This window comes from Fusarium venenatum, assembly GCF_020744135.1.
Source record: "Fusarium venenatum strain MPI-CAGE-CH-0201 chromosome Unknown EDB82scaffold_4, whole genome shotgun sequence".
Lineage (NCBI taxonomy): Eukaryota > Fungi > Ascomycota > Sordariomycetes > Hypocreales > Nectriaceae > Fusarium > Fusarium venenatum.
In genome coordinates, this window is record NW_027072132.1 from 623,351 (window position 1) to 650,224 (window position 26,874).

The following is a 26,874-nucleotide window of genomic DNA, read 5'->3' on the forward strand; positions in this document are numbered from 1 at the left end:
TCGAAGGAAGCACAGATCGAAATGGGTTGCATCAACTAGGCCAAAATGCTGGGAATTCCGGGTCTATTAAACAGCCCATCGGATCTCGGAACTAACCTATTCCATCGGATTTGAGGATGGTTGTAATCTTTTGATTGTTTTACGCTAAGGATGCTTATCCTTACACGAGTTGCTTCCTTTCCGCTTTCTTACACTCTTGTTCCGTGGGAGAGGGACCCAATCAACTATGATCTCAAAGCCAACTGTCAGCCAAGATACGACTAAAGCTAGGCTTCACTGTCATATTTAAATCCTATCTCCATCAGTGGGAAAAGAAGAAATGCGATATTAATCCTATAGGCCAAGTTGGGGGCTGTGGAGCATGTTTTTGAAGCAATGATTTGATAAGGAGGCTGGGGTGGTTGCATATCATGGGTTTAACTTCTAACCAGCAACAGGACATTAGATCAAAGACAAAGATATCACGTTGATACGAGCTCCATACCTAACTCTTAGCTCGGTCCATAACGTGCTTAGTGATATTAACTATTCTGTTCCCAGTATCGTGCTCCCCCTCCCCCCTGGGGCCCCTCGACTTATGTGGGTAAGTCTCGAATCGCGGAAGGTAACCCAATCGGAATCACACAGATATGGCCCCGCTGTGGCTCTCCCCTCCTGTTGTTCAACCTCGTTCAGAAATTCCGGGTCATGAGAGTCTGAATTGCGGGATTAAAAGCGAAGGCCGGTTCGGCGAAGTATTACACTGTCCTGTTATTTCAGGTGGTATGTCGCCCTCTGACTGAGAGACGATTCCCATCATAGCTGAAAGTAGACAGCCTGAATAACTGTCGAAACTTAATCTGCCATAATAAGAGCAAAGCGCGATTTGTGAAGCCCTTTATCAGGGTTGATAGGTTAGTTTTCGGATGAAAATACCCACATGTTAACGTACAAGCTATGGGGAATACTCAATGAGTGTCTTATCTCTCGCCTCTATCATATCTATCCACTATACGGATACCCTCGGTTTTAACGCCTGACGCCATGTGGATCACAATAAAGACAACGCTAAGCGACCGACTAGGAACAACTTAGTACATGTAGACACGGTGGAGTAGTCACGACAGAAGATTAGGTAGGAATATCCGTGAATTTGCCATAATTTACCCTCCTCGCTTCGAGGCTCTGCGTCATCTTACCCCAGCTCAGCCCTCACCTGACCAAAGTGATAAGTACTATCTTTCCATTTGTTCCATATTGTGCCTGCTTAAACTTTTACATCGGCATAAGAAGATGGAGTCCTCTGGGTCTAAGCATGAGCTGGTTGCAAAACTGACACTTGAAGAAAAGGTGTCATTGCTTGCTGGAGCTGACATATGGCATACCCAAGAGATCGCTAGGTTTGGGATTGGGTCAATCAAGGTAGGCATAGATGAACCAAATTATTATGAGTGCCATACTAACAATGATTTAAAAGACAACGGATGGTCCATCTGGCGCTCGAGGTAAATTTGTTGCTGATGGGGCCAAAGCTGCTTTTGTCCCAGGCCCCGTTTGCCAGGCCGCGACATGGTCCAAATCACATATGAGAGATCTAGGTCGTCTGCTCTGCAAAGAGGCAAAGACAAAATCTGCACATGTCTTACTGGCTCCTACTATATGTTGCGCACGAAACCCATTGGGCGGTCGCAATTTCGAGTGCTTCGGCGAAGATCCTTTCCTCAGCGGTTGTCTTGCGATTGAGTATATACGTGGAGTTCAAGAGACTGGTGAAGTAGCTGCCACCCCCAAACACTTGTAAGTGATATTCTAAGCTCTCAACTGTATCAGTATCAGAACTGATGTATTCCAGCGTGGCAAATGAACAGGAATATGAAAGATTCAGCATCGACGCCAAGATATCAGAGAAAGCTCTGCGAGAGATCTATCTGCGTCCATTTGAAATGGTCGTTCGAGGTCCATCACCTCCAGAATGTCTAATGACATCCTACAATTCTGTTAATGGTTATCACACAGACATGAGTCAAACTCTACTTGTCGATATTCTTCGAAAAGAATGGGGCTTCAAAGGTCTAGTTATGAGCGATTGGGGCGGCACAAATTCCACGCTTGAAAGCCTTCTAGTCGGCCTGGATCTTGAAATGCCAGGGCCACCAGAAAGACGAGGCAAGACGCTTCTGCAACTTGCGCAAAAAAACTCACCAAACCCGAATCTTCTTGAAGCGATAGATGTATCTTGTTCTCGCATTCTAAACTTGGCAGAGAAACACGGTCTTACTGGACTAACGCCCGAAGCTGCGCGTCTCACTAGAGAATCTTCAGAGACTTCTTCGACGAGCACGGAAGATATAAAATTGATGCGAGATATTGCAGCCAATGGCATTGTTTTGTTGAAGAACACAAATCCCACTCTACCTCTCAGCGCCAAAGAACTGAACGGAAAACAGGTTGCCTTCATTGGCCCCAATTCTCTTGTTGGTACACCAGGAGGAGGTGGTTCTGCCAGCATGAACCCTCAATATCTGAGTCAGCCCATGGTATCTTTCAAAGCAGCTGCCTGGGATCTCGGATTCGATGTCTCTATGAAACACGCTTTAGGTGCAAACGGGCGAAAATGGCTGCCTTTATTTTCTAAGACACAATGGTCTGCCGCCAGTCTGGTTGATGATGGTAACACTAGTGGAAAGACACTCTTGCGCGTCGATTATTTTGCCTCTCAGGATCTCACGGGGCCAGTTCAAGAAACACAACTACGCAATGATTCAACCGTCGATATGTCTGACAGCGCACCCTTAGCCTTCCAGGTCGACCCTGTACCACCATACTCATATCGCATAACTTCTATTCTCACACCATCCACAAGTGGACTACACTCTTTCAGTATCTCTAGTGTTGGCGATGCGACTCTTCACATTGATGACGAGCTTGTTATTGACAACCGTAGCTGGGCACAGCCTGGAGAGACCTTTTATGCATTTGGTAGCGCTGAGGTTATTGGCAAGAAAACTCTTGAAGCGGGCAAAGAATACCAAGTTGTGGCAGAGGGATGGGTACGAAAAGAACCTCGGCCTGACGCAGGCTTCTCAGCGGAAGCCAACCACGTCTTTGCAGCTCATCCATCCATTCGCCTTGGTTACCAGGAACAGCTTCCTGACGATGAAGCTCTCATCACTGAAGCTGTTGATCTGGCGAACGAGAGCGAGGCTGTAGTCGTTGTGTTAGGACTCAGCGATGAGTGGGAGAGCGAAGGATATGATCGCCAATCCATGAAATTACCAGGGAAACAAGATGAACTCGTCGAAGCTCTTGTACAAAGAGTCAACCGACCCGAAAAGCTCATATTTGTTAACCAATCCGGTTCACCCGTAGAATTTCCCTGGATCGATGACATATCGACTATGTTGCAAGCGTGGTATGGTGGTCAAGAAGCTGGTAACGCTCTGGCCGATGTGCTTCTTGGAACTGTCAACCCTTCTGGCAGGTTGCCTATAACTTGGCCCAGACGTTACGCTGACCTTCCTTTCGCATCTGACCCCGAATCCTGGCCAGGTGTCGATGGGACTGTTACATATAAAGAGGAACATCGTGTCGGTTACCGTTGGTATTGTCAGAACCGGCCAGTATCCCCGCAGTGGTGGTTCGGATATGGCCTGAGTTACACGCAATTCACCTCTAACATCACAGCAGTCGATGATAAGAAAAGCGAGTGGAAGATCCAAGTCTCGGTCGCAAACACGGGAACCCACTCAGGTGCTGAAGTTGTTCAAGTGTATTTCTGGCCTTTCCATCGGGAACAAGACCTGATGTTAGTTGGTTTCGAGAAAACAGAGATTCTCGAGCCAGGGCAGAGAGTGCAAGTGGAGGTGCACATTAAGAAACGTGATGCAGCACGCTGGTCAGGGAATAAGTGGCGGCTTAAGTCAAATAAATATGCCTTCGGAATTGGTATAGGTGGAGATGAATCGACTTGGGCAATCAGCCATTCAGATTTAGCGTGGGAAGTATAAAGTAAAAGGATATCTAACTACAAGCTAGCTTTTAAATATTTCAATGGATACTAGAGTTTACTTCATCGACTATAGTACCCGCTCTTATAACTTGGGTCTTTAGGGTAAGTTAATGACATCTATAATCAGCACGTTGAGTGACATAGCTAATTTAAATTGACTGGCAAATAACGCTTTATTAGTAGGTTGGTGGTATTTTTAATCATAATAAGTTATATAACACCAACTACTAGGTCTTATGTCTACACATTTACATTGTTATTTTAACATGTTGTGTCCTGACTGGTTATGCTTTGATCTAATAGTATATTGGAAATGTAGCTCGGATATTTGTTCTGGCAAAGCTCTCTTATGGCCTCCAACATACAATCATGCTCGTTTAAACTAAAACATAAGATCTACAAGCTGTTAAAAGCAACTGAAAACATTACTAAAGCCATCCCTTCTTACCTTTACGCAGACCAGAAGATACCTTTATTATTCGAATCTCAAGCTGTCATCCTAGTACCAGCCAATCAGTCACTAGCATGAGACGGGAAACGTAGGGCTCTCGAGTCTGGACATGCGTCACAGGCACGAGATTCCGCATTGATCTGAAGAGATGACGATTAACTAAGTGATATTACGCATAGATCAATGCCGGCTGTTAATTCATTTGAACGCATCTGATAAAGTTTTCTCGTGTTTTGCCTTCATTCGTATAATATCCTCGGAAATTCATAACTCATCGGACCCGACTGAGACGGCATTATATACGTCATCTAAATACCGACAAAAGGTCCGACTATCCTTGCCATCTTTATATGACATCATTAAGTACATCTAGCCTCGGGCAGAAGTTAACCCGCTCTGGTCAAGCGGAATTTGAAGCTATTTTTATCCCGGACCCTTGATCTGGATCTTAAGGGCCAGCCTGGACCCTTCTAGAATCCTGCAGCGAACATGTGCAGTATCATTTAATTCATTTGAGCTGTTGAGAGCAGTCTGCATTGAGCAATGACCTCGCACCTAACGGAATTGCTGTGGGACACCCCCAGAGAGCCGAGCTCCATTTGGTGCGTAGAATACGAGGTCTGGGGGATCGTGACGCTCATTGTTCCCCACAAACAGGAAAACTTTGAGGGATCTGCTAGTGATCGGCAAATGAGGCAATGAACGTGGATGTTTCGGATATTTCGGTGATGGCGGCCTTACTACATAAGGACGATGTGATACCCTCTTGGGACCATCTATCATTGTCTTGTACCACTCAATCTCTAATAACACTTTTACCAAACCACTACAACAGATTCTTCTTTTACCACATCAAAAACATGAAGTTCTTCACCACCGCTCTTGTCTCCGCCGCTGCCGTCTCGGCCTCTTCTGTCTTTGAGGTCAAGGACTTCTCTGCCGACTGCATTCCTCACAGCTCTCAGTGCCGGTTGGTTGCTTCATCTCCATACTCTCACAAATTTCCCTAACATTCTCTTAGATATGCTTTCCACGTAATCCAGCCCGGCACCATGGAGACATGGGAGAACCCTGTCCACTGCGTTGCCCTGGTTCAGTCCAACGACGGTCTCCTGCCCAACGTCAAGGGTGCTGGTTGCGACGAGTCATCCCGAACCTTCGATATTACGCGTGGCAAGAAGGGTCTAACCTTCACTGTCTCTCAGCCCGTCACACCCTCCAGTAACCAGACTGGCAAGCACTTCATTCCCAACAAGGAGTTATGGGTCTCTAAGAAGCCTAATGCCGAGGTTCAAGCCTACAAGGGCCCTGAGGAGTTTAGCCTCAACTACTAAATTAGATTTTAAAGGGATATTAGGCGTATTATACCATTGTATTATCAATAAATTCATAGAATATTTTTAAAACATTTCCCTGTTTAAGTTTAGTATTATAATGTTACTGCGTAGATATGGACCTTAACCCTTTTAACAGTTAACTTTTTAAAAATTAGATTCTCGGCTAATATTTACTGTTTGCAGGATCTTAACTGAGTAGAGTAACCTTTATAATTAAAGTGACTACCTATAGCTATTAGTATTAATAGGTTATGTATTTATATACGTCCTTGTTTAATATCTATTTATAACAAAATGCATGTACTAGCTATACTTATGTACTTTACTTTTATATATAGAGATAGTATAAATCTTCCACTGTGTCTTATATTTACTGCTGCATTAACACGGGATTATCTTTAGTATCTGTTCTTTATCCCGTGAAAGTTATTCTTAGACCTGTAAATGGATGAGGTTTTAAGAGTAAACTGTTAATAAGACTAATTCGCAGATATGTAAAAAGAACCTAGTTTTACTAGCAAGCTGTAATAGAGCGGCATAGCTATATTAGGAAAGCTTAAGAAGTATATTGTTGCATATCGTATTAGAATAGCAGGATTACACACAGTAGATCTATGAGTATTTTTTAACTATAGTATTGTAAGAAAACTATCTAATAATTGAATGGAAAGTTGGTCGCCCCTGTTACATCGAAGTTACGTTTTGATCACTGCTTGCACAGTTCACCAGTGTTCAGATCATAATCCCAGGCATCACTTCCCACTCCAGAAAGAACCCACAGACTGTTAGTAGGATCATACTTGTTCTTAACCTGCACCAATCGATCGTAATAGCTTCCATAGAAATCCTTCTTGAAGTTGGAGTTGAAAGGGTTTCCCTCGTTCATATAGGCACCTGTCTCAGGAGCCCACTCCCGCCACAAACTCTCAGTACCTTCCTCAAGCTGTTCGGCGGCATCCTTCAACATGTCTTGCGGTGCAAGAGACTTGTTGAACTTTGCACCATAGCTCATGACGTGGAGATAGTTGGAGCGCCACGCTGGGAGAAGAGAGCCGCGCATAGTCTTATCGACCTTGGCAGGTCCAGGTCCTCCTTGAAGACCAATGACAACAAATCCATGACTGAGAAGACGTTTCGCATAGCCAACGAGCTTGTCCTGATTGAGGTCTGATAGCTCTGGCCGTCCGAGAAGACGGCTAGAGACCATCGACATGGCACCAGCTGTATGGGAGCCCTCAGCATTCATATCGCTGAAAAAGGATAAATAGCTAGACTCAGAAAGCTCACTAGGAACAACAGTGATGAGACTGTTGTTTCGTCCTCCACTAGCAGTCAAGAGATGATTCGTGGTTGAGTTGATGAGCTTTCGAACAGCTGATGGTGGTTTGTTGTAAGCGTAAATACCCTGGCTAATGGTCACACCGGTCTTGGGGCTGCCTGAAACAATTGTTGCACCAGCCAAACCCGCGTCCATGAGAGAAGGAAGATCTTGCAGAAGAGCAGCCAGTGCCTTGAAGCTGGCTTCAATAGCAGTAGAACTGTTGCCGGCAAGGCTAACAGAGAAGCCGGCATTGACTACTCTGGGTGCAGCATGAGTCTTGATAACGTATTCTGTCACGATACCGTACTGGCCTGCACCACCGCCGCGAATTGCCCACAAGAGATCCTGGTTTTGGGTGGCATCGGCTACGATGATCTGACCCTCGGATGTGATAACTCGAACTTGGTAGATGTTGTCGGCTGCAAGACCGAAAGTACTGGACAACGGACCATGGCCTCCTCCTTGAATGTGGCCACCAAGACCGACGGTGCCGTCATTGCCGCTCACGATAACGCGGCCGTATTTCAGAGCGTGGCCAACGGCTTCGAAATAGTTGAGGCCACTTCCTGCAATCAAGACAGTATCTGTCTTATTCGATCCAGGTATCTTCCAGTCTCGCACAAGCTTTTTATTCTTCAGGTTATGAGTCCATATGGATAGCGAATGAGCGCCAGCAGATCTATGCCAGCCTATTAGTCTCTGAAGTGGTTGTAGTTACTCTCAAACTTACCGTCCAAACAAATCATGACCAGTTCCCTTTACCACAATACGCATGTTTCTCTGGGATGCCCAGCGAGTAGCCATAGCGATTTGTTCGTCGCCGGTGGCATTGACAATATGGTTCGGATATCCACCCAGATGGCATCCACGGGCCGCGTTGTAACCATCGGCACCAGGTGGTAAACACGAGTTGTTCGCATACAGTGGAGAAGCGATTGACTCGGGTAGATCAGCATGAAAGGTGGCGGCAGTCCAGTTGCCCTCGACGGTGCGGCAAGATAAGGGTGAGTCGAGAGGGTTACCCTCATAGCATGAAGAAGCGGCTGGACGGGTTTTGAGTAGTGCGCCGCCGATAGTTCGATTGAGGTCTCCCCATTCTTCGACAGAAGGCCAATTATGATCAGATGGGGAGAGTTTGCAGGCCGGGGATGCTGAGGCTAGTACAGAGCCTACGAAAGCGAAAGCGTAAAGAAGCATCATGTTGAGGGCTGTGTTGTTGAATGTATGATAAGATGCTGTGAAGGGGAGTATCAATACCTTATATATAGCCCTTTGAAGGAAAGGATATGCTATTGACTTGATGTTACCTCATTTCTTTGCATCGAATTCTCCGTTCCAAGAGCATAAGGGGCAAACAGTTTGTGGGCAACCCGTTGCTTAATGTACGCGTATTGCTCAATCCCACCTTATACCCACATCGCACTCAAGTTCGCCTGTTTTTCATATCAAGGGACTAGGAATGCACTCTCTGATTAGTTGCCCATCACAGTCACGGCATCTCCGGAGAAAATCGCTTGGTTTAATCACACCAAGATATAGAGACGCGTCAGTTATGATCCACTTGATTGAGGTCTGGGCGCTAGCGGCGAAATGAGGCGGGTTTCAAGCTGGTGTAGTTGGAAGCGAATGCGTAAAAAATTCGATTGGTCGATCAGTAGCTTCGGGGAAATGCGACTTTTCGCATTGTCTCGTATTATTAAAAACCCCGAGATAGTTAAAAAGCCTGACCAGAGCCGACGTATTCGTTGCATAGTAATGGATGAATAACTTCGCACTCGTAATTACTAATCATAATGAGATATCGCACCCACATGGTATTGGTATTATGTTCTGGTCTGGGGGGTTTCCAGGCGTTTTGAACCGTGTTTGAAGAATAAAGCCCAATATGTCAGTACTACCAGGCCTAAGTTAATTACAACACATCACCGAAGTCCATTGGTAACTTCTTTTAGGCGTATGATTTTAAATATTGCTTAATTATACCGGTATTTATACTTGTTGCTTCCTTAGTATCTTTGATTCCAATCTCTCCATCCTCCTTAACCTGACAGCATGACATAAGTTCCAGATAAACACATAACCCATTACTCCCGCTACTAACACTGCAACAGTCGCGGCAGGTCCAACAATAGCCAGCACAGTAAAGCACATGGACACGCCCTGGAACGCATCGCTCTCTTGTAGCCTCGTAGTAGCTAGTCCGACCTGCATTGCGGCTAAGATGAGTGCAAAATAAACAGTGGCCACCGTAATTGGCGCAACCATCTGGTTGAAGAAATTGCGGTAACTCGAGTATGGGTTCAGATATCCATTGACGAATGCGTGCACACCCCCGGTACGGGATCGAAAACGCCATATCCATTGAATCCGGTTGAGGCGAAGATTGCCGTATTTGAATCGTGGGTTGACATCAAGACCTAGTGCTTCAAAGTGACTGGTAAAAGAAGAAACGAAGGCGGTCCAGCGCTCCCAGGTGATGGATTGAGAAAGGATGCCCTCTGCTTGTGCAATCTTCCAGTCGGATTTGTCCTGGATCAGCCACGTATACGACTGAAGCACACCGGCAGCCGTCTCCCATAGACTGACGTTGCCACAGCACAGATAACGCTCCCAAAATTCAAACGACAGCAGATAATCTGAGCATGGCTTGATAAAAATCCGAGAGTCATCCCACAACAGGTGAAGGTCGGCCTGCTCTGAGCACACAATCTTCCGACCGTACATGAGGTGTTGATGTAAAGGGCGGCCAGGCATCGGTTTTCCGACCATCCAGAGGTGGTCATGGATCTCGTTCAGCCTGGATACGTCTAGCTGGGTTTGTAGGTATGTCTCGACACCATATTTGAAACTGAGTCTATGAAGCTTCCCTTTCTTTGCGTAAACGGCTGGCAGAATGAGGGTGTCTGGATTGGAGTCTTCGGACCAAGTCGTAGCTTTGGGGATACGAAAGAGTGATACTGATGCATCGAATGGGACGGGTCTAACAATACTTAGGGTTTGTTGTCGAGAGACGTCGTACATCGTGAGCGAATAAAGATGGGCCAGTTCGTTGGTGTTCAATGCTCGAAATACAGGACGGTGGGACAAGAATAAGAATAAGCGAACGAAACATAGAAAATGCAGTAGATAAGACAACTGACGTCACAACAGCCCAAGTCTGCTTATGGGAAGCAGAGGTAGTTAGTCTAACTTGATACCGTTATTTGAGCCGGTCTTTAGGGCCCTCCAGCGTATTAGAAATAAATTAGAGGGCTGCTACTCGATACTGTACTAGGTACTACGTAGTAATAAGTCCTACTTGTCACAGGCCATGCATGATTGACGGGTCAAGATTTGAATCTTGGTGCGTGAGACGAAGGAAGATGATGTCACTGTGCAGCTTAAAGGTTGCCCAGACTAACGGTATTCTGTCTGGCTGCTTTGAAAAGCGCTGGGGCAGGGGTCCTGATCAGCACTTCAAATGGCTGGAAGAATATGTGTTGGTGATGTGACCAGCTGTGCCGCAGGGACAAGTGTGACATCCTAGGGCTCAGTGACGAGCACGAATCTGCAATGCAACCCTACTAATCGATTGCCCAATTCAGTTAACAGATTTGAAACATTAGAAAGGTGACATTTCTTTTCATGTTGGTGAGCTCTACTTCTTCATATTCATCATGGCCGGCATACGTACTCTCGAGGCGAAGGCCCATGCTAAAGATGAGGCGCACAGAAAAAAGCTCCAAGAAGAGGTCGAGCGACGCAAAGCCCAGGAGCAGGACAAAAGTCGAGGCGAAAACGTGTGGTTCTCTCGTCGGATCAAAGATGGTCACTTATATCACTGGGCGCTATTTGTCTACGGCAAGAAATACGAACTAAGGCTTCCGTCACGGCAGAATTTCAAGAGCCTACCAAATGGACATCTTGTCGGGTCTATAATCCCTTCGATCAATTATGAGAGCAATATTGCGCCGTGGTCGATGCAAGACGAGATGATGCGGCTTCGACAGGAAAGTCTTGACAACGAGGGCAAGCCGTATGCTCAGGACTACTATATCTGTCAGATTGGCTGGACCAAGTTGGCAGAGAAGGAAGTTGATGATCATTGCGAGGCTGCTCAGAAATCCTTTGGTGTATATGTCCTCGGTTTCAACGACTGTCAGAGTTTCCTGCGGCGATTTGCAAAGCTTATTATTCAACAGCCAGAGGACTGCGCTCTTGATTTCCCTTGGTTCGAGAAGAATGTACAGACTCCCTATCACCAACTGCAGCTTGTTGCTGCGGATGAGAACATCAAAAGGTTCCAGCTTTACATGCAAATAGCCGTATATGGGGCTGCGGGTGCGACAGTCGGGGCCGCCGTGGAGACGTATGACCACCAATATCAAACGCAAGAGCCAATGACCAGGACAAACAAAAAAGAGGGCGAGAACTCAAAGTCGAATAATAAGGATGACGGATGCTGTGACTGTGATGGTGGTTGCTGCTAGAATAAATGTCCTGGAAGAATTTATGTACTAAAGGAGAAAGAAATGCTTTCGAGTTATATTATGACTTATAGTGCTATTAAGTGAATTATTATATGTAATGCGAATTTACAATGATCCACATCAGAGCAGATAAACTTCCGAAATCTTCAATCAGCCTCCGCTCAAGACTAGTCAATCCCTCTAGAAATAAAGACAAATATTAAACAGCTTGATTATCATGGAACGAAGCCAGTAAAGCTTGACAATAGTAACTCTTCTAGCTTCGAAGTATGTACTCAAGTTAGGCATCGAACGACTAGTTGATCGCGAACTAACTTCAGCTTCTTTAGGTTATCCAGTTCCATGGCGCTATGGAAGGTTAAAGCCCGCTCAGCTTCTGTCCAACTAGAGCCAACAGTGCACTAGCGTGTGTGGTAGTGCACGTGACATATAGGAGATGATCTATGTATAAAACGTTGCTACTAGACACGATTTCAGCCTATTGAGTTTCGTACGGAATGCACCCATTCACAACCCGACGAGTTTGAGGAATAGCCGTCCACTATTGTCATCGCAGTCATCCTGCTGACTTCTACACAAAACGACTCGCATAAGAGACCTCGATTGTGAGTGGCAGTATCCGCAATACTGGTATAGGTTTGCTTACCGTCAGCAGTAATCGTTTCCACAGAAATGTGAAGCAAACTCCTTGAAACCTTTCATTAGTTTCCTAATCATTTCATTTTGAGCCACACGTCGACACCAGCATCTCTTTGCCAAAGTGAGTGAATTCTTCTACCGAGAAAGTATATCACAACGTCCCTGTCAAGAGCTACGTAAAAGCTTACGGAAGATCAAATTGCATGATATACATACAGTTATTATGTTCAATATCATCGAAGACGACCTTAAGAGCACTCAATAACGGGAATTGGTCGCTCTCAATCTGGCTGGTATGAGTGAAAGCGTTCCGCGAGGGGCTATTTTTCTCGATCTGACCGATCTACAGCGGCCTGAAGTAACAGTCTGGAGCGCATGGGAAGATTCCAGAATCGCTAGCGTTGGGGCGTTAAAGATATGACCAGACGGAACGGGAGAGATCAAGTCAATGCGAACACATCCTGATTCTGTTGGACGCGGAGCCGGTGCACTCATTCTTGAAACCATTACCACAGCGGCCACAGAGCGAGGCCTACGTCGCCTTAGCCTTGAGACTGGTAGTGGAAAGACATTCGAGGCCGCTCTTGCTTTTTACCAAAAGTATGGTTTCAAGAAAGGTGCTGCATACTCGACATATCAGCAAACAGAGTTCAATCACTTTCTGCATCTCTTATCTTAGTTAGACTAGGGAAAGATTACAACTACCCAAAGAGACTGTAGCAATAATCCACCTAATGCAAACGAGAATACCAGCTTTTGTCATTCAATTGTCCTTTAATCTTTCCGCCTACGTGACGGTGTCGATCTCTCCGGAATGTACTATAAGGATATAAATTTCGGCTATTTAAGGATAACGTAGCTCATCGTGTGCTTCGGACACGTTTCAATAATCTACCTCGACAGGTTTCATAGCGTAACCTAGGACTACCAACCATTCTACAGTTGTGGGAAATCAGCGAGCTGCAAGCCTTTAATCTTCTCCTCCACTGCAAGTATCAGAGGATCGATGATGTCCTTTAGACAACAGTCATGTCGAGTTATCTTCTGGGGTGCATCCTTGTCCTCGCTTGTTTGGGATTGAGAAGCCTTCTCAGTGGCAGTAGCATCACTGCCAAACAAACTGCTATTACCAAACAAACCGCCAGGCCGGGGAGTCGAAGTCGTCTGAGGCGTAGTACCGCCACCGAATAGTCCACCAGAGGTTGTTCTGGGAGCAGTTGCAGTATTGGCTTGAGGCACCGCAGGAGTGCCGAATAGACCACCGGGAGTGAAACCACCATTTCGAGGTTCAGGCCTACCGCCAAAAAGACCGCCAGGGGCTGTATTCGTCGCAGGAGGACTCTGGAGTGCGGGAGAAGCGCCGAATGACCAGCCAGAAGCTGGTTTGGGAACAGGATTGTGTTCGGGGTGGGATTGATTAGAGCTCGGCCCAAAGAGGGTCGATTTGACTGGGGGAGGGGGCAGAGCAGTTGGCTGTTCTTGCATGTGCCATAAACCCGAACGCTTTCCAGCAGGACAGTCGCCAAAAGCGCTGAAGTACCTTGGTGACTGTACATTGCGCAAAGTTTCGATCACCGAGTCCAAGGTCAAGGATGAAAATGGTGGCTCAGGCGGTGGGTACAGCTTGGAGGCTTTCATCGCTTGTAGCAAAGCTCCCAAAAGCATAGCTCTGCAGCCTTGGCTACAGCCCAATCTCCCCTCGAGGAGATCATCCTGGAGCCTGTCGAGTCTATGCACCAGGTCTTGTAGGATGCGTGCTCTGCTGTCCTTAATACGATCTGCTTTCTAAGTTTAAGTTTCATAAATACTGTCACGGGCAGACTCACTGATAATATCTGTACGAATTGGGAGATCAAACGATGGCACAATATTGCTGCTGTGTCGAATAGCTGCCTCGGTACTGTTGCAAAAGAGGTTGGTGCTCTCGAAAACAAACGAGATGAGGATGAGTTGCGCTAGGGTTTTATCCATGGTTTTTGGGAGGTGGTAAAATATGCCAAACGGCATGAGCCACATGTAGCCGAAGATCAGAATAGCATCGCTGCATTCCAGATCATCAACAACAGAAGCAATCTCGGCCAAGACGTCTGTACCAAGGCTTCGGGGAACGGCACGTGATTTCCCATGAATGACGTTCAAGACAATCTGGAAAGCCTCGAGGTTGAATGCGCTACCGAAGTCCCAATGATAAAGCCCATCATCCTGTTTTGAGGATTCCTTGAAGTTGCTTGAGAATACTCTCGCAGCACGGTGCGATGCAAAAGTCAGATGCTTTTTGGAGCAGAGAAAATGTTTCTCAGTCTTGACGGCGACTTTTTCTGAGGAGTCTGTGGAGGCAGGAATCTTCTGGTTGATAGCAAGAATAAGCAGAGTATCACCCTCAGGGTCAATGTCGACCCGCATCCTTGGAGTAAGTGACATCTTTGCTGGGTCGATTGTGAAAGAGTTAAACCTTTGTTTGGGAGATCGAATGCCCCATTGTGACACGTACTCCATTTTCCCTGACTAATCAGGCCAGGGGTATGTACGGCGCCACGGCGCGTAATAAGCCATCGAGAATTCAAATCACGGTCTGACTTGCGAAATTATAACAAATATAAAAAATACTACAGCTCCGAGTATTATAGCTAAGTGACATGTTTTAAAAGTTGGCTCTGGACTATTGCTTTTATTCGCCGTTGCTAGAGCTAGTGTCTTACCCTGCAGCAATGCAAACCGCAGTGCTTCGAAGCTACCTGAAGTTTAAGCCTGTGCTGCAGCCTTAATGGCCTCCACCAATGTAGGCGCCATCTTGGGATTCAAATGTACGCAATGGCCTGCCGCAACCCTTACAACACTGACATCGCTAAGGGCCTTAATCATTCCTTCTTGTGCTTCTGGAGGTAGAGCGTGGTCATCTTCGGCAAGAACATAGGTCTTGGGGACAGCCACATCCACGGCGGCGAATTTTTGCGGTGTCTCGAAACTAGCTGTGCTCTGGTAGACACCCGCATCAAGAAGCTGGTTTGCAAGTCCGGGCTCAGTATCATTGTAAAGAGCATCCTTGGCACCATCGCCCAAGGCAATCGCATCACCCTTAAAATAGTGTCTTTGTCAGCTAGTTTGATCTTGAATCGCCTATCGCGTGTCATTTTTTGTTGAGGTACCAACCTTGTTGTTCATGAATGGAGCATAGTCTCCACCAAGGGCCATTAGAAGGGAGAGTTCCCTAGCTGGAAACGCAAACGCTGCAAGATAAACTATGTGCTTAATTCCTCCGGACAGCCCACGTGCGCGACGTTCGTGAACCTGGTAGCCCTCTGCAGCTGCAGAGGCAGGAACACCGCCGTAACTGTGGCAAACGATAACAATCTCCTTGCCAGCTGCAAGGTGCGGTTCAATGGCGGAGTGGATGACTGACACGTCGTCTCGGTAAGTCTTGCCACGGATGGCAGCAACATCTGTACCGCTGGAGGCATTCTGAGGCTCCAAGACAGTGAAACCGTCGCTGGTTAAGACTTTTGCTAGAGGCTGCCACTGGGCAGCTGTTTGCCACGCGCCATGAACAAGAACGATGATAGGTTTAGTTTCAACCATGATGTGTAGATGGGTAGGGACTCGGGTGCTGGGTGATAATTGCAGATGTTTTGGACATTCCAAGACTTTGTCGACTCTGCGCTGGACTGATCCTCACATAGGCGTTTTCTACATACTGTCTAAACATAGCTTGGAAACTTATAGAAACCGCTGCTACCCCTTTAGCATCCGCCCATCCTTTACTCCGGCAACTGGACTGGCAGTGCGATGAGTAGTGGCGTGGGTGCAAAAGGCCAAGCCGGCAGGACAAGTCGGTAGATGAGACGCCAAATGAAATTAGTCGAGCACAAGAAGTAAGGCGGGCCGATCTCCAGATCGCGATCCAGGCATAATAATGACAAATCACTAGTTTCATTCCGGTCCGCCACTTCGTCGGATACAGTTGAGGGTTTATTGCGTAAGCTTAAATGTGTCAGATTATTGATACCGAAAGTTCAAGGATATGGCAACGAAATACTAGCCTCATGCCTCGATTGATTTGACTAAATGCCCGCTTCAGGCCGCTATCTATGCCGCAAATTGCGGCATTATGTGCACGTCTGTCTAGTTAAGATTAAGCCGCTGTTTCTGCCGCAACCTAAAATATGAAGATCTTTAACATTTTCATTTCCCTCGGGCCGAGAAGTTAAACAGCTCTTAAGTTCTCTGGTGTCCCTAACCAAGTTTTAGACTAATGCTGAATAACTACTTAATACTGAGATAATTTCTTTGAATAAGAAAGAGCATTGCGTTAGGGAAACAAAACATTGTGAAAGTGGCAGCGAAACGCAACAGAAAGTATTTAAGACGAAGAGCCTGCTAACAGACTCTGCATAACAAATTTTCTACTCCCTCTTATAGTGCTCAAAATGACGAGCTGGAATCTTTTTCTCAAACATAATGTCAAGCTCATGAAATGTCCTGCCCTTCGTGCCAGGGACATCGAAATAGACAGCCAGCATCGTCAAAACAGTCATACCAAAGAAGACCCAACCAATATGTCCGCCCATGTTTCCCTCATCCTTGTTGAACATATAGGGAAGAATAGTCACCCATACAGTACTGGTTATAGCTTGGAATCCAAACGCAATTCCTTGCGACTTGGCCCTCAACCTGGATGCAGAAACCTCACCAGCAACAGCAAGACTCGAGCCAACAGCTGGACCATATGCAAGGCATGTGCACTGCATGACAATTCCAATAGCCAACAGAGTCTTTTCGGATTGAGGACAAGATGCCGCCACGCCCATGATCAGATAGATAATGGCACAAGTAGACATGCCGACAAACATGAGTGGTCTATGTCGGAAGAGACTCATCATGTAGATATTGACCAGCGATGACAGGATCGATACCACAAGGCCAATCTGCATCAGCTTGATGATCAAACCGCTACCGAGGCCTGTCTGGCTTAGGAAGTATGGGGCATTAGATGACAAGCTGGCACCTACGATCTGTGGCATATACATGCAGATCAGGATGATCCGTGTGCGGCGCCAGTTGCTCCCCTTGAAACATTCCAGAAAAGACGCTTTCTCGCAATTGATGAGTCGTTCCGCCTCGACGGTTTCTTCCATATGCCTGAGACGAGCTTCAAGATCTTCATCCGCTGAGCATAGCTTGGCCAAATGTTTCAAGGCTTGTTCGGGTTTGTTCTTCATGATGAGATAGTATGGTGACTCGGGTAGGAATGGAAGACCAAGGGCGAGAAGTCCGGGAAAGGCCCAGGCCGCGGCGAATACGACTCGGAATGCGGATTCGTCCATGATTGTGACTCTCGCGTAGGTTGTTGATATGGCAATGAGAAAACCCACATTCTATAGCTTAAGTTAGCAAGGGAATAGACAGCTAAGGCTAAGCAATACTTACCATCATGAGAATGTTGAGGGATAGTGCGATCCCACGTAAGGGTAGAGGGGTTATCTCAGAGACATAAGTCTGTGTTGTTGACTGGAACGCACCAACAGCGAATCCCGAGATAATTTTGGCCCCCATAAACTGTGCCGGTGTTTCGGCCACATATGCAAGAGTGATTCCACACGATACAATTATAACACCAAGAAGGAAGACTGCCCGCCGACCGATCCTGTCTTGAATGAAGCCAGCTGAGACCGAACCGAAGAGTTGCATAATGTTGTAAGTCGCGTTCCAGAGGGACTGCCAGTAAGCGGGGATAATAAGATGCCCGTCAACCTCGCTCGCAAACTTCATCCTATATATCTGTTAACATAAGCAACTCAAGCTGCAAGGCTGTTGACTTACTGGAATGCGGGCAATGCCAGACAGACGGCAAGTGCAAGATTTTCATAGCCGACCAGAGTGGCTCCCACTGTATCTAATGTAAGCCAACGTTACTCTTATTTTGAGAATATGACGTACAGTTCGCATAAAGAGCCCAAAGTATCGCTTTTGGGTTCTTCCGAGCACATTCCCACGTCGTGGTCTGGTGATCCTGGATAGCAACAGCATCTTCAGCATGTTTCACCTCAGCTTTCTCAAGCCCAGTAGCATTGTCCAAGTCTTGATGATTGATCATCTTGGCAGGAGGAAAGAAAGGAAGAAAAAGTGACTATGTTGAATGGTCCACTGTAATGTGGATGGATGTTGAGATGAGAAGAACAAACGGGCATCTCCTGGGATAGGTGACATCCTTTATCAATTTCGCTTTCGTTACGGGAAAACATCACACCCGACCGGAAGACTTATTGTCTAATTGCCACGCTATCATTTTCCCCCATGGTCTGGACCCTAGAGTCACAATGTATGGGGTCTCCGCGTTTTCGTCCCCGCGTTTCGGTATACCTGATCTCGGGAATTCCGATGCCGTCCGGATATCCCGAGTTGACTGGGCTCGGCTATCTGAATAGTGTTGGAAGCTCGCTGTATTACATACCGAGAGTACAGATACATTCAAGTTCGATTAAAATCTCAAAAGTAACTCATAAGACCGTTATACATATTTCCATGTTTCAAAACCTTATTGATAGCTTTGGCTGCCATTCACAATGCGAGACTCTACAGACACCATTCCAATTATAACCCCCACAAGGGTTTTGAGAACAGCCGGGGAGGTACAGTTCAGTAATGACCTGTCACACTTTACTCTGAAGAGCCCAAAGTCTGGATTAAATGCGGAAATTGTCCTGGACTATACCCGTTGCGAAGGCGGATTACCCACCTTTTCTATTGTTTCTGCATCAGCGCCTAAAGGCCAGCAACAAGTCACGTTTCAAGTCACTTACAGCGAGACTATTGAGGGAATCGATAACGAAAATGGTAAGAATTCTTTGTTCATTTTGTTATCGCTGTATTGACGACGTTTGGATAGGCGATGGCCCGTTCTTCCTTTTCTCTAATGCTATGGATAGCTACCGTGTCTGTTGCCACGAAGCCGCCGTTACCAACGACACTCAGGTAATAAGATCTAGATTCGCTCAAGCATCGCAAAGATATCAGAGAATCACTTTGGTGGAGCCAGATACCACCATTGTATTTTCCAAAATAGGCTTCCAGCCCAGCCGTCCTCAAGTGTCGATGCGAGCTACATTCCACTGTTCCGATGAAACAATCAATCGAATTTGGACAGATGGAGTCCGTACGGTTGACATGTGTACGGTGGCTCGTGAAGAGACGGTTCCAGCCTGGGACATTACCGACCAGGGAACTCGTGTCTACGGTGGTCACTGGGCCCCATGCAGGAAGGGAACAAGGTGGTCCGATACCAAGACAACATTCCAGACAAAAGTTGAGAAACATGGAGCTAGTTGGGCCGTACGTATGATCACCAACGGGCTCATTTTTTGCTTGGATGTCAGAAGCAAAACTTTGTCACTCGTTGAGGGCCTATCAAACCAATCATCTATCATCCCATCTGTCGAAAAAGGATCATGGCCATTGCCAGAAAGTCTGGATCTATCTCAATGGCTCACAGTTGAGACTATCATGGTTGGGGACCAAGTAACCGTTACTATTGACGGTCAGAAGGTAGTTGCTATCACAGGCGTCCACATGAAGGCTATGCTGGGCGACAACCTTATCAATACAGGTTCTGTGGCATTCGGTGGGCCACCTGGTTGGATCACACTGTACCGCGACTTGTCCGTCAAATTTCTCAACAATGAGGTCTTGTACGAGAACCCTCTGTCGTTACAGGACGCCGCGCGAACATACGCCGATTTTCAAGTGGGAACAAACAAATTGCCATGTATTATCGACGGAGCGAAGCGCGACAGAGCGTCATTTGGCGGCGATGCCTTTGTTACTGGACGGTCGATTGCATACTCCACCGCTGACTACGAAGCATGGAAAGGAACGATTCAGCTTTTAATCAGTCACCAGACCAAAGATGGCTACCTAGGGAATCTCTGCCCTATACAAGCCCCAACGCATGATAGTGAAGACGAGCCCCCATATTATGGTCACTATTCCCTGACATATGCGTTGCTTCTTGTAGTATCTATCAAAGATTACTGGCTACACTCGGGCGATCGAAGCCTTGTAGAAATGTCGTGGCATCAACTTGGACGTCACATGAAGTTCACAAGACAATTTATGAACAAAGATGGGTTGATTGAGGGCCCGCCATACCTTTCAAGTAAGTTACAAGCGCCATATTGTTGTTTTTGGGTACTAATTATGAAAGTGACGTGGTTTCCTAGGGGAGGGCCTGTATTTGGTGTATCCACCGGCTTGAATCTTGCCTATTACGATGCACTAAACGCTATGGCATGGATGTCACCAGACAATGACACCAAGTGCCAGTATCACTCGCAGGCGTCTCTCTTGAAGGAATCATTAATCCGGCTTCTTTGGAATAACAAACAAGGCACAATGCGTCCAGCTCTGTCATTAGCTACCGATGGTGTATTCCAAGACGTGAATAGTTATGCGGCTACTCTGGGCATCTTCCCAAAACAATCCAAAGCTGCAGAGGGCATACTTCCATCTCACGCGACTTTACCGGAAGCTTTCCGAGGTATTGATGGGTGGGATAAGTTCGCATTGACTAGTCCCTACGCGTCGGGTTTTGCACTCGAGGGTCTTTTTGCTAAGGGCGAGGGTACAAAGGCCATCGACCTGTTGCTTCAGGTATGGGGTACAATGGCTAACCAAGAGAGTCCCAACTACTCGGGAGCTCACTGGGAAGCTATGAAAACAGACGGTACACCATACAATCACGACGTGTCTTTAGCTCACGGATGGTCGACTTGGCCTGTTTTTCTCCTCCCTAGATATCTTGCTGGTGTTTATCCTCTTGAGGCGGGCTGGAAACGGATCGGGGTCGAGCCGGTTTTCACAGGCTTTGAGACAGTGGAATATTCGCTTGAATCTCCACATGGTTGTCTTTCAGTTAAGATATACACAAAAGAGCCGGAGACTGCGTTGATGAGAATGCTGATACCTAAAGGTATCACGGCTGTAGTGAAGGCCCCAATGGGCTGGTCACTTGCTCAACATGGTATTTTGGAAGGGAGTGGGACGGAAATATCTTTGACATTTTTAAGGGAGGAGAGACGAGTTAATTAGTAGCTCGAATCAAGACTGGCATGTAAGATCCAGAGATCTTTGATGAACACAAACTATTTTCGTATAAGAATAACTTATATTAATTCTTTCTCTTTCTATACTTATTCTAATGGACATAACTTGAACTCTCGGAAAGTAACAACTTCCTGCTTAGTCTGCTTCAATGCCGTTTGAGTAAAAACACCAATTAGCGGACCAGTAAAATCTCTAGCATCAACTGCCGCAGTCTCTACAGAACCGACTTCAGTCCAGCCCTTGTCTATGTCAACTTCTGTTTCCTGAAGAGTCTCCTTCACTTGGAAGCTATACCGCGTTGGTGTAGCTGTAATTTGAAGGTGAACGTCAATCGATGCCGAGGACAGCTTGCGAGAGATAGTACCAGAAAGTCCAATAGCAGAGTTATAAACTTCAAACACGGCAGTAGTGTTGTCAAAGTCGTAAGCTAGGCTGGCAAAGCGTATGGGGTCTTTGTACAGAGAGATACCAGCTCTAATGCCTTTCCCGATCATCCCCTGGTTTGCTGCGATGCGCGTAGACCCTGTGCCAGTCAAGAAGCGTTGGCGTCGGCCTAGGAATGTGGGGCTCTCGATAGCGGAATCAAGTCCATGTTGGCTTGGAATGAGTTGCAAGGTTCCTTCATCGTCTAGGTACCGATAATTTTCTTCATCATGGTCTCGAATGTAAACATCTTCGACATGAGCAGGGGTTAGGAGGGGCTTTTGAGGATTAAGCGATGGCACAGCCTCCCTCTTGAAGCTCATCCTGGGCTGACGGACAGTGGGCCATCCCCCTTCTGGCCATTCGACGGGTGAAAGAAACGACTCCCTACCGAGGCCCAGAGTACCATTCGGCTGCTTTCGCACTCCAAGTACAGCGGCCCACCATCTCCCGTCACCGTCCTGGAAGAGTGAGCCGTGGCCAATGTTCTGGATATACTCGTCCTTGCCATCAGCCGTCATAATAGGATTTTGTTCACATGATTCGTAGGGTCCCCAAATATCCTTGGACCTTGCGATTGTCAACATGTGGTGTTCGAATGTTCCACCCTCCGCAGCCAGGAGGTAGAAATATTCCCCAACTTTGTAGATGTGTGGCCCCTCCGTGTCATATTTGGCCCAACCAGACCATATCTCTGTCGTTTCAGAAAGTAACTGTCCATTGTTGATGTCAATTTGGACCTGTTTTATGGTGTTCGTTGGCTGTCTATCGTCTCTGATGTGCCAAGCTCCCTGCACGAAAACCCGACCATCATCATGGAAAAAGAGGCTGGTGTCAATGCCATGATAATCGAAATAGACAGAGTCGCTCCAATTATTGCTCCAAATGTCGTGACATTTGATAATGAAATTGTGCCTCTCGTAAACCTCGCCGTTGAAGGTTTGATTCGTGGTGACGATGTAGAATACTCCTTCATGGTAATGTATACTAGGAGCAACGATCCCCGTAGTTGCAACCATGGTAAAGCCTGTATCCAACGGCACATGAATAGTGTTTGCATCTCTCAAATTCAGCTGTGAACGTTTACTTAGAGCATTGCCTATGAGCAGAATGGAAATGTGAGTCCCTAGGCTTCTGAATAATGGCTTTTCTGGAGGTTAATACTAACCAATGTGCGTCCATTGTCTAAGGTCCTTCGAGGCGTAGATAGGGAGACCTGGGAATACATGGAAGGAGGAGGTGCAGAGGAAGAATGTACCATCGACGAAGACAACGGAAGGGTCTGGCGCAAATCCAGGTACAATTGGATTTGAGTAGAGAAATTCAGCGACAGGAGGCTCCATAATGGTCGTGGTAAGATGATTGGCAACTAGACACAATATGGTTAAGAACTAAACGGACTCTGGTAGTATTTTATACATACAATCTTATAATTTGAGTCTGTTATAGGTTATCCGAGTTTGAGTGTATAGTGAACATATTTACATATCATTGAATGGAATCGGCTAAATTGTGGCACCAGTCCCTCATTCAATGATCGAAATAATCTTACATGATGTAGAGGTATGATCTTACCCTCTGCCTATGATAACTACTGAGGTTGAGCTTTGTGCTGGCATCGTGCAATAGGAATTTACCCGAGGCCCCTTTGCTACATCCGCTCAATTACCCCATCTGCACAGTTCTTGTATTTGTCCGGCTTTGTGGGTACCCTACACTCCACATAATATTTTCACATTTTTAGTGTCCAAGTTTGGCTTCGGCTTAATTGCGGGGAGTGCGGCCTGCTTGTGTATTAAGTTCTGGGATGTTTGGTGCTCCATCATAGACCTCTCTCGGATCTGTTGGAAATGTTATTTATCAAACATGATTTCCCAATGAGGCTTTTAACACTAATCCAAAGGATACTACTGCCAACTATCTTGTCAACGACTTATTAAATCTCACCATGCCTGTTCTTGTAGACGTCGGTCATGCTTTGAACGAGCTTACGATTGAAGAGAAGGTCAAGCTTCTCTCGGGCAAAGACAATTGGTCTACCTACCCTGTTGAACGCCTGAACATTCCCTCTCTGACGGTACGTGTTGTCATGCATGAGCCAGAGGTGGCGTGTCAGGCTTACCTTCTTTCAACAGGTTACAGATGGCCCACACGGGGCGAGAGGCGTGTCCTTCTTCAATGGCGTAAGTCATCCTCCTCCTCCCAGCGTGACAAGATGATATAGCTGACCCCGATAAGCCGCTCGGTGCTCTGCTTCCATCAGCAACGGCGATGGGGGCGACTTTTGATACTGAGTTGATGCGGTCTGTTGGTAATATGCTGGCAGCAGAAACCATAGAGAAGGGTTCCCAGGTTTTACTTGCTCCAACCGTCTGTCTGCAACGTTCGCCCCTTATAGGACGTGGCTTTGAAGCCTTTGGAGAAGATCCGATCCTCAGTGGTATGATGGCCTCCGAGTATATCAACGGTGTACAAGAGAAAGGGGTTGCAACTTCCATCAAACACTATGCAGCACATGACCGGTCTTATATGTCCCCAGAGGACGACTTGCAGGTTGCTGAAAGGACACTACGAGAGTTGCACCTTTTACCTTTCCAGTTAGCCGTAAAACACGCCAACCCCTGGTCATTCATGACTTCATATCACCGCATAAATGGCGTTCACACTTCAGAAAACGAATGGCTTAATACACAAATCCTGCGCAAGGAATGGGGATGGGACGGGCTGCTGATGAGCGATTGGGGTGGTGTCTATAGTACTTCTGAGGCCTTGAATGCTGGCATGGACCTAGAGATGCCGGGCCCTCCAAGGTGGAGAGGTGATCTTCTGCATCTTGCCCTTTTTTCTCGAAAGGTGAAGAAATCGATGATAGATGAAAGAGTTCGGAATGTGGTCAACCTCGTAAACAGGGTGCGACCGGCTATTGAGCGAGAAACGCCAGAGGAAGAGGCCGGCGATACACCTGCAAAGAGGGCGCTATGTCGAGAGGTAGCTCGAAGCTCTATCGTCCTGCTCAAGAACGAAAGAAAGATACTGCCTCTCGAACCATCAGCGCAGCAAACCTACGGTCTGATCGGCCCTGGATTTGTGTATCCCGCCATCAGTGGCGGCGGATCTGCCGATTTGCGCCCATATTACGTCCGAAAGCCGCTTGAAGCCATCCAAGATGTTGTCGGCAAGGATAACGTGAGGGCTGCTGTTGGCTGTTATTGTAGGTTCAATTCTGGAGTATTTTTGCATTGGTACTGAACCTGCTAACCTCTTGCTCAAATAGCTCACATATTTACGCCTCCGCTGTCCGAAGATGTTACAGTTCCGGGAACAGATGAAGAGGGTTATCAACTCTTTTGGTATGGTGAAGACCCAGAGACCAACCCCAAGGCTGAACCACTTCACTCTACGACTACGACCCAGGCCACGATGTATTTTGCAGACTATCACCCCTCCGGCGTTCCTGATGTGTATTGGCTTCGCGTTGTGACATCATACAAGGCACCCAAGACAGCAACTATGCTTATCGGCCTTTGTGTGATGGGCAAGGGACGTCTTTATATTGATGGAAAAGTGGCAGTCGATCTCTGGTCAAGTCATCCTAAGAAGACTCTTCAGACACCCATGTTTAATCAAGCGAGCATGGAATTGACAGCCGATCTGGAAGCGCGCGAAGGACAGACTTACGAGATATCTGCCGTACTGAAGAATGAATCTCTGTCTACTACCGTGGGAGGACCCTACGTCGGAACGTCATGCATTGGTGGTATTCGGATCGGGTGCTGCGAAAAGATCGACCCCGTTGTCGCTTTAAATGAAGCTGTTGAACTAGCGAGGAATGTAGACGTGCCTATTGTCATTGCTGGTCTGAATGCCGATTATGAAACCGAAGCGGTGGATAGGCACGATCTAGAGCTGCCGCCTGGGATCAACGATCTTATTCAGATGGTAACCAAAGCGAACCCTAAAACCGTGAGTTTATGGAAAACGTCATCCAGATTACCATGGCCCCTGGCTAATGTCAATTCAGATCATTGTTAATCAGTCCGGCTGTCCAGTGACCATGCCCTGGGCCAACCATGTTTCGACTCTTGTCCAAGCGTGGTTTGGTGGTCAGGAAACAAGTAACGCTATCGCTGATGTACTCTTCGGCCGGTACAACCCGTCAGGACGTCTGTCTATTACGTTCCCGCGCCGACTTGAAGACACGCCGTCCTTCCTGAGCTTCGGCAGAGGCGTCCGCCAGATGTATTATGGAGAAGGCGTATTCATTGGCCACAGATACTACGAGAAGCTTGGAAACGACCCGCTTTTTTACTTCGGATTCGGTCTTTCATATACGACCTTTGAGTACTCGAACCTCGAAGTCCCGGAATTTGTCGACTTGGGCGATGATGGGGAGCAAACCTTCAACGTGTCGGTTGATGTTACCAACACCGGTGACAAAGATGGACATGAGATCGTACAATTTTGGGTCTCTGATGTCGAATGCGCCACTCTACGGCCACGCAAAGAATTGAAGGGGTTCGTCAAGGTATGGGTGCCCAACGGTGAGAAGGTCAAGGCCGAAATCAGCTTGGACAAGTATGCCGTGTCATACTGGGACGAAGAAGAGGAGAAGTGGCTTGCTGAAAAGGGCTCTTTTGAGGTGGTGATATCGCGAAGCGCAGACCCTGAAGATGAAGTGTTGCATCGCGAGTTCAAATTAGAAAGGGATTTGTACTGGAGCGGGGTATAGGCGAGTGTAACAAGATGGACGTAATGGATGGGAAAGTACATTAGTTTATCTAATACTTTTAAGTATCAAGGTATCACTCGATTATAGAACAGGGAATAGACAGAGTCATGTATCATCGTGGAAGTTGTTTGGGTAGAAGCTTATGTTGTGAAAGAATATATCGTCACCTTTATTGGTAGCTAAAGCTTAATCTTGTAGGCCGCAAACGACTACATACTGACTGGATTATAGAACAAGGAATAGACAATGTAAATTATCTCATGCTTCCAAGTGTAGACAGGTTGCTCTGGCTCTACTAGTGAAGAGCAATTTGGTAGGGTACTGAGGGTCTTCCACCGTACACATTAGAAGCATCGTTAACACATCTAAGCGTGTAATTGCCGCCATTTATAAGATGGTACTTTGAAGAATATTGATCTAT

The 26,874-nt window shown here is 46.7% G+C and overlaps 11 protein-coding genes across 11 annotated transcripts; 5 read left to right on the top strand and 6 right to left on the bottom strand.

Moving 5' to 3' along the window:
* Positions 1 to 1,272: 1,272 nt before the first annotated feature.
* On the top strand, positions 1,273 to 3,994 carry EDB82DRAFT_578742 (glycoside hydrolase superfamily; the record flags this gene model as incomplete). The annotated part of the gene is made up of 3 exons (XM_025736915.2): positions 1,273 to 1,401; positions 1,457 to 1,776; positions 1,832 to 3,994. 3 exons carry the CDS (start codon positions 1,273 to 1,275, stop codon positions 3,984 to 3,986), a joined length of 2,604 nt encoding a protein of 867 aa, XP_025591828.1. The 3' UTR covers positions 3,987 to 3,994.
* A 1,305-nt stretch (positions 3,995 to 5,299) lies between these two features.
* On the top strand, positions 5,300 to 5,773 carry EDB82DRAFT_437107 (uncharacterized protein; the record flags this gene model as incomplete). Its single annotated transcript, XM_025736916.1, has 2 exons — positions 5,300 to 5,409; positions 5,461 to 5,773. 2 exons carry the CDS (start codon positions 5,300 to 5,302, stop codon positions 5,771 to 5,773), a joined length of 423 nt encoding a protein of 140 aa, XP_025591829.1.
* Positions 5,774 to 6,482: 709 nt separating this feature from the next.
* On the bottom strand, positions 6,483 to 8,297 carry EDB82DRAFT_560913 (putative isoamyl alcohol oxidase; the record flags this gene model as incomplete). The annotated part of the gene is made up of 2 exons (XM_025736917.1): positions 6,483 to 7,776; positions 7,828 to 8,297. 2 exons carry the CDS (start codon positions 8,295 to 8,297, stop codon positions 6,483 to 6,485), a joined length of 1,764 nt encoding a protein of 587 aa, XP_025591830.1.
* A 757-nt stretch (positions 8,298 to 9,054) lies between these two features.
* Positions 9,055 to 10,372, bottom strand: EDB82DRAFT_511342 (uncharacterized protein). Its single transcript, XM_025736918.2, has one exon. It carries the CDS (start codon positions 10,116 to 10,118, stop codon positions 9,087 to 9,089), a length of 1,032 nt encoding a protein of 343 aa, XP_025591831.1. The 5' UTR covers positions 10,119 to 10,372; the 3' UTR covers positions 9,055 to 9,086.
* A 361-nt stretch (positions 10,373 to 10,733) lies between these two features.
* On the top strand, positions 10,734 to 11,668 carry EDB82DRAFT_511343 (uncharacterized protein). Its single transcript, XM_025736919.2, has one exon. The coding sequence runs from the start codon at positions 10,754 to 10,756 to the stop codon at positions 11,564 to 11,566; it is 813 nt and encodes a 270-aa protein (XP_025591832.1). The 5' UTR covers positions 10,734 to 10,753; the 3' UTR covers positions 11,567 to 11,668.
* A 1,286-nt stretch (positions 11,669 to 12,954) lies between these two features.
* Positions 12,955 to 14,651, bottom strand: EDB82DRAFT_511346 (uncharacterized protein). Its single transcript, XM_025736921.2, has 2 exons — positions 14,032 to 14,651; positions 12,955 to 13,983 (listed from the first exon to the last, which is right to left on the bottom strand). Exons 1-2 carry the CDS (start codon positions 14,624 to 14,626, stop codon positions 13,142 to 13,144), a joined length of 1,437 nt encoding a protein of 478 aa, XP_025591833.1. The 5' UTR covers positions 14,627 to 14,651; the 3' UTR covers positions 12,955 to 13,141.
* Positions 14,652 to 14,840: 189 nt separating this feature from the next.
* Positions 14,841 to 16,023, bottom strand: EDB82DRAFT_540232 (Alpha/beta hydrolase fold-1). Its single transcript, XM_025736922.2, has 2 exons — positions 15,356 to 16,023; positions 14,841 to 15,280 (listed from the first exon to the last, which is right to left on the bottom strand). Exons 1-2 carry the CDS (start codon positions 15,779 to 15,781, stop codon positions 14,948 to 14,950), a joined length of 759 nt encoding a protein of 252 aa, XP_025591834.1. The 5' UTR covers positions 15,782 to 16,023; the 3' UTR covers positions 14,841 to 14,947.
* A 372-nt stretch (positions 16,024 to 16,395) lies between these two features.
* On the bottom strand, positions 16,396 to 18,541 carry EDB82DRAFT_466923 (general substrate transporter). The gene is made up of 4 exons (XM_025736923.2): positions 18,140 to 18,541; positions 18,023 to 18,089; positions 17,630 to 17,972; positions 16,396 to 17,577 (listed from the first exon to the last, which is right to left on the bottom strand). Exons 1-4 carry the CDS (start codon positions 18,294 to 18,296, stop codon positions 16,606 to 16,608), a joined length of 1,539 nt encoding a protein of 512 aa, XP_025591835.1. The 5' UTR covers positions 18,297 to 18,541; the 3' UTR covers positions 16,396 to 16,605.
* Positions 18,542 to 18,734: 193 nt separating this feature from the next.
* On the top strand, positions 18,735 to 21,334 carry EDB82DRAFT_451118 (Six-hairpin glycosidase-like protein). The gene is made up of 3 exons (XM_065607821.1): positions 18,735 to 19,036; positions 19,089 to 20,354; positions 20,403 to 21,334. The coding sequence occupies exons 1-3, from the start codon at positions 18,766 to 18,768 to the stop codon at positions 21,284 to 21,286; spliced, it is 2,421 nt and encodes an 806-aa protein (XP_065463145.1). The 5' UTR covers positions 18,735 to 18,765; the 3' UTR covers positions 21,287 to 21,334.
* A 53-nt stretch (positions 21,335 to 21,387) lies between these two features.
* Positions 21,388 to 23,067, bottom strand: EDB82DRAFT_560923 (xylosidase/arabinosidase; the record flags this gene model as incomplete). The annotated part of the gene is made up of 2 exons (XM_065609746.1): positions 21,388 to 22,823; positions 22,893 to 23,067. The coding sequence occupies 2 exons, from the start codon at positions 23,065 to 23,067 to the stop codon at positions 21,388 to 21,390; spliced, it is 1,611 nt and encodes a 536-aa protein (XP_065463146.1).
* Positions 23,068 to 23,672: 605 nt separating this feature from the next.
* On the top strand, positions 23,673 to 26,556 carry EDB82DRAFT_568943 (glycoside hydrolase superfamily; the record flags this gene model as incomplete). The annotated part of the gene is made up of 5 exons (XM_065609882.1): positions 23,673 to 23,801; positions 23,860 to 23,907; positions 23,963 to 24,935; positions 24,999 to 25,687; positions 25,746 to 26,556. 5 exons carry the CDS (start codon positions 23,673 to 23,675, stop codon positions 26,451 to 26,453), a joined length of 2,547 nt encoding a protein of 848 aa, XP_065463147.1. The 3' UTR covers positions 26,454 to 26,556.
* Between the last annotated feature and the right edge of the window lie 318 nt (positions 26,557 to 26,874).

Coding starts and splice junctions, on each gene's coding strand:
- EDB82DRAFT_451118 (XM_065607821.1), top strand. CDS start 18,766: ATGCGAGACTCTACAGACACCATTCCAATTATAACCCCCACAAGGGTT. Junction 19,037..19,088: donor GGGAATCGATAACGAAAATG/GTAAGAATTCTT, acceptor ACGTTTGGATAG/GCGATGGCCCGTTCTTCCTT. Junction 20,355..20,402: donor GGGCCCGCCATACCTTTCAA/GTAAGTTACAAG, acceptor TAATTATGAAAG/TGACGTGGTTTCCTAGGGGA.
- EDB82DRAFT_511343 (XM_025736919.2), top strand. CDS start 10,754: ATGGCCGGCATACGTACTCTCGAGGCGAAGGCCCATGCTAAAGATGAG.
- EDB82DRAFT_466923 (XM_025736923.2), bottom strand. CDS start 18,296: ATGATCAATCATCAAGACTTGGACAATGCTACTGGGCTTGAGAAAGCT. Junction 18,090..18,139: donor TTGGGCTCTTTATGCGAACT/GTACGTCATATT, acceptor CATTAGATACAG/TGGGAGCCACTCTGGTCGGC. Junction 17,973..18,022: donor CTGGCATTGCCCGCATTCCA/GTAAGTCAACAG, acceptor ACAGATATATAG/GATGAAGTTTGCGAGCGAGG.
- EDB82DRAFT_511342 (XM_025736918.2), bottom strand. CDS start 10,118: ATGTACGACGTCTCTCGACAACAAACCCTAAGTATTGTTAGACCCGTC.
- EDB82DRAFT_540232 (XM_025736922.2), bottom strand. CDS start 15,781: ATGGTTGAAACTAAACCTATCATCGTTCTTGTTCATGGCGCGTGGCAA. Junction 15,281..15,355: donor CTCCATTCATGAACAACAAG/GTTGGTACCTCA, acceptor CACTATTTTAAG/GGTGATGCGATTGCCTTGGG.
- EDB82DRAFT_511346 (XM_025736921.2), bottom strand. CDS start 14,626: ATGTCACTTACTCCAAGGATGCGGGTCGACATTGACCCTGAGGGTGAT. Junction 13,984..14,031: donor AATTCGTACAGATATTATCA/GTGAGTCTGCCC, acceptor CTTAGAAAGCAG/ATCGTATTAAGGACAGCAGA.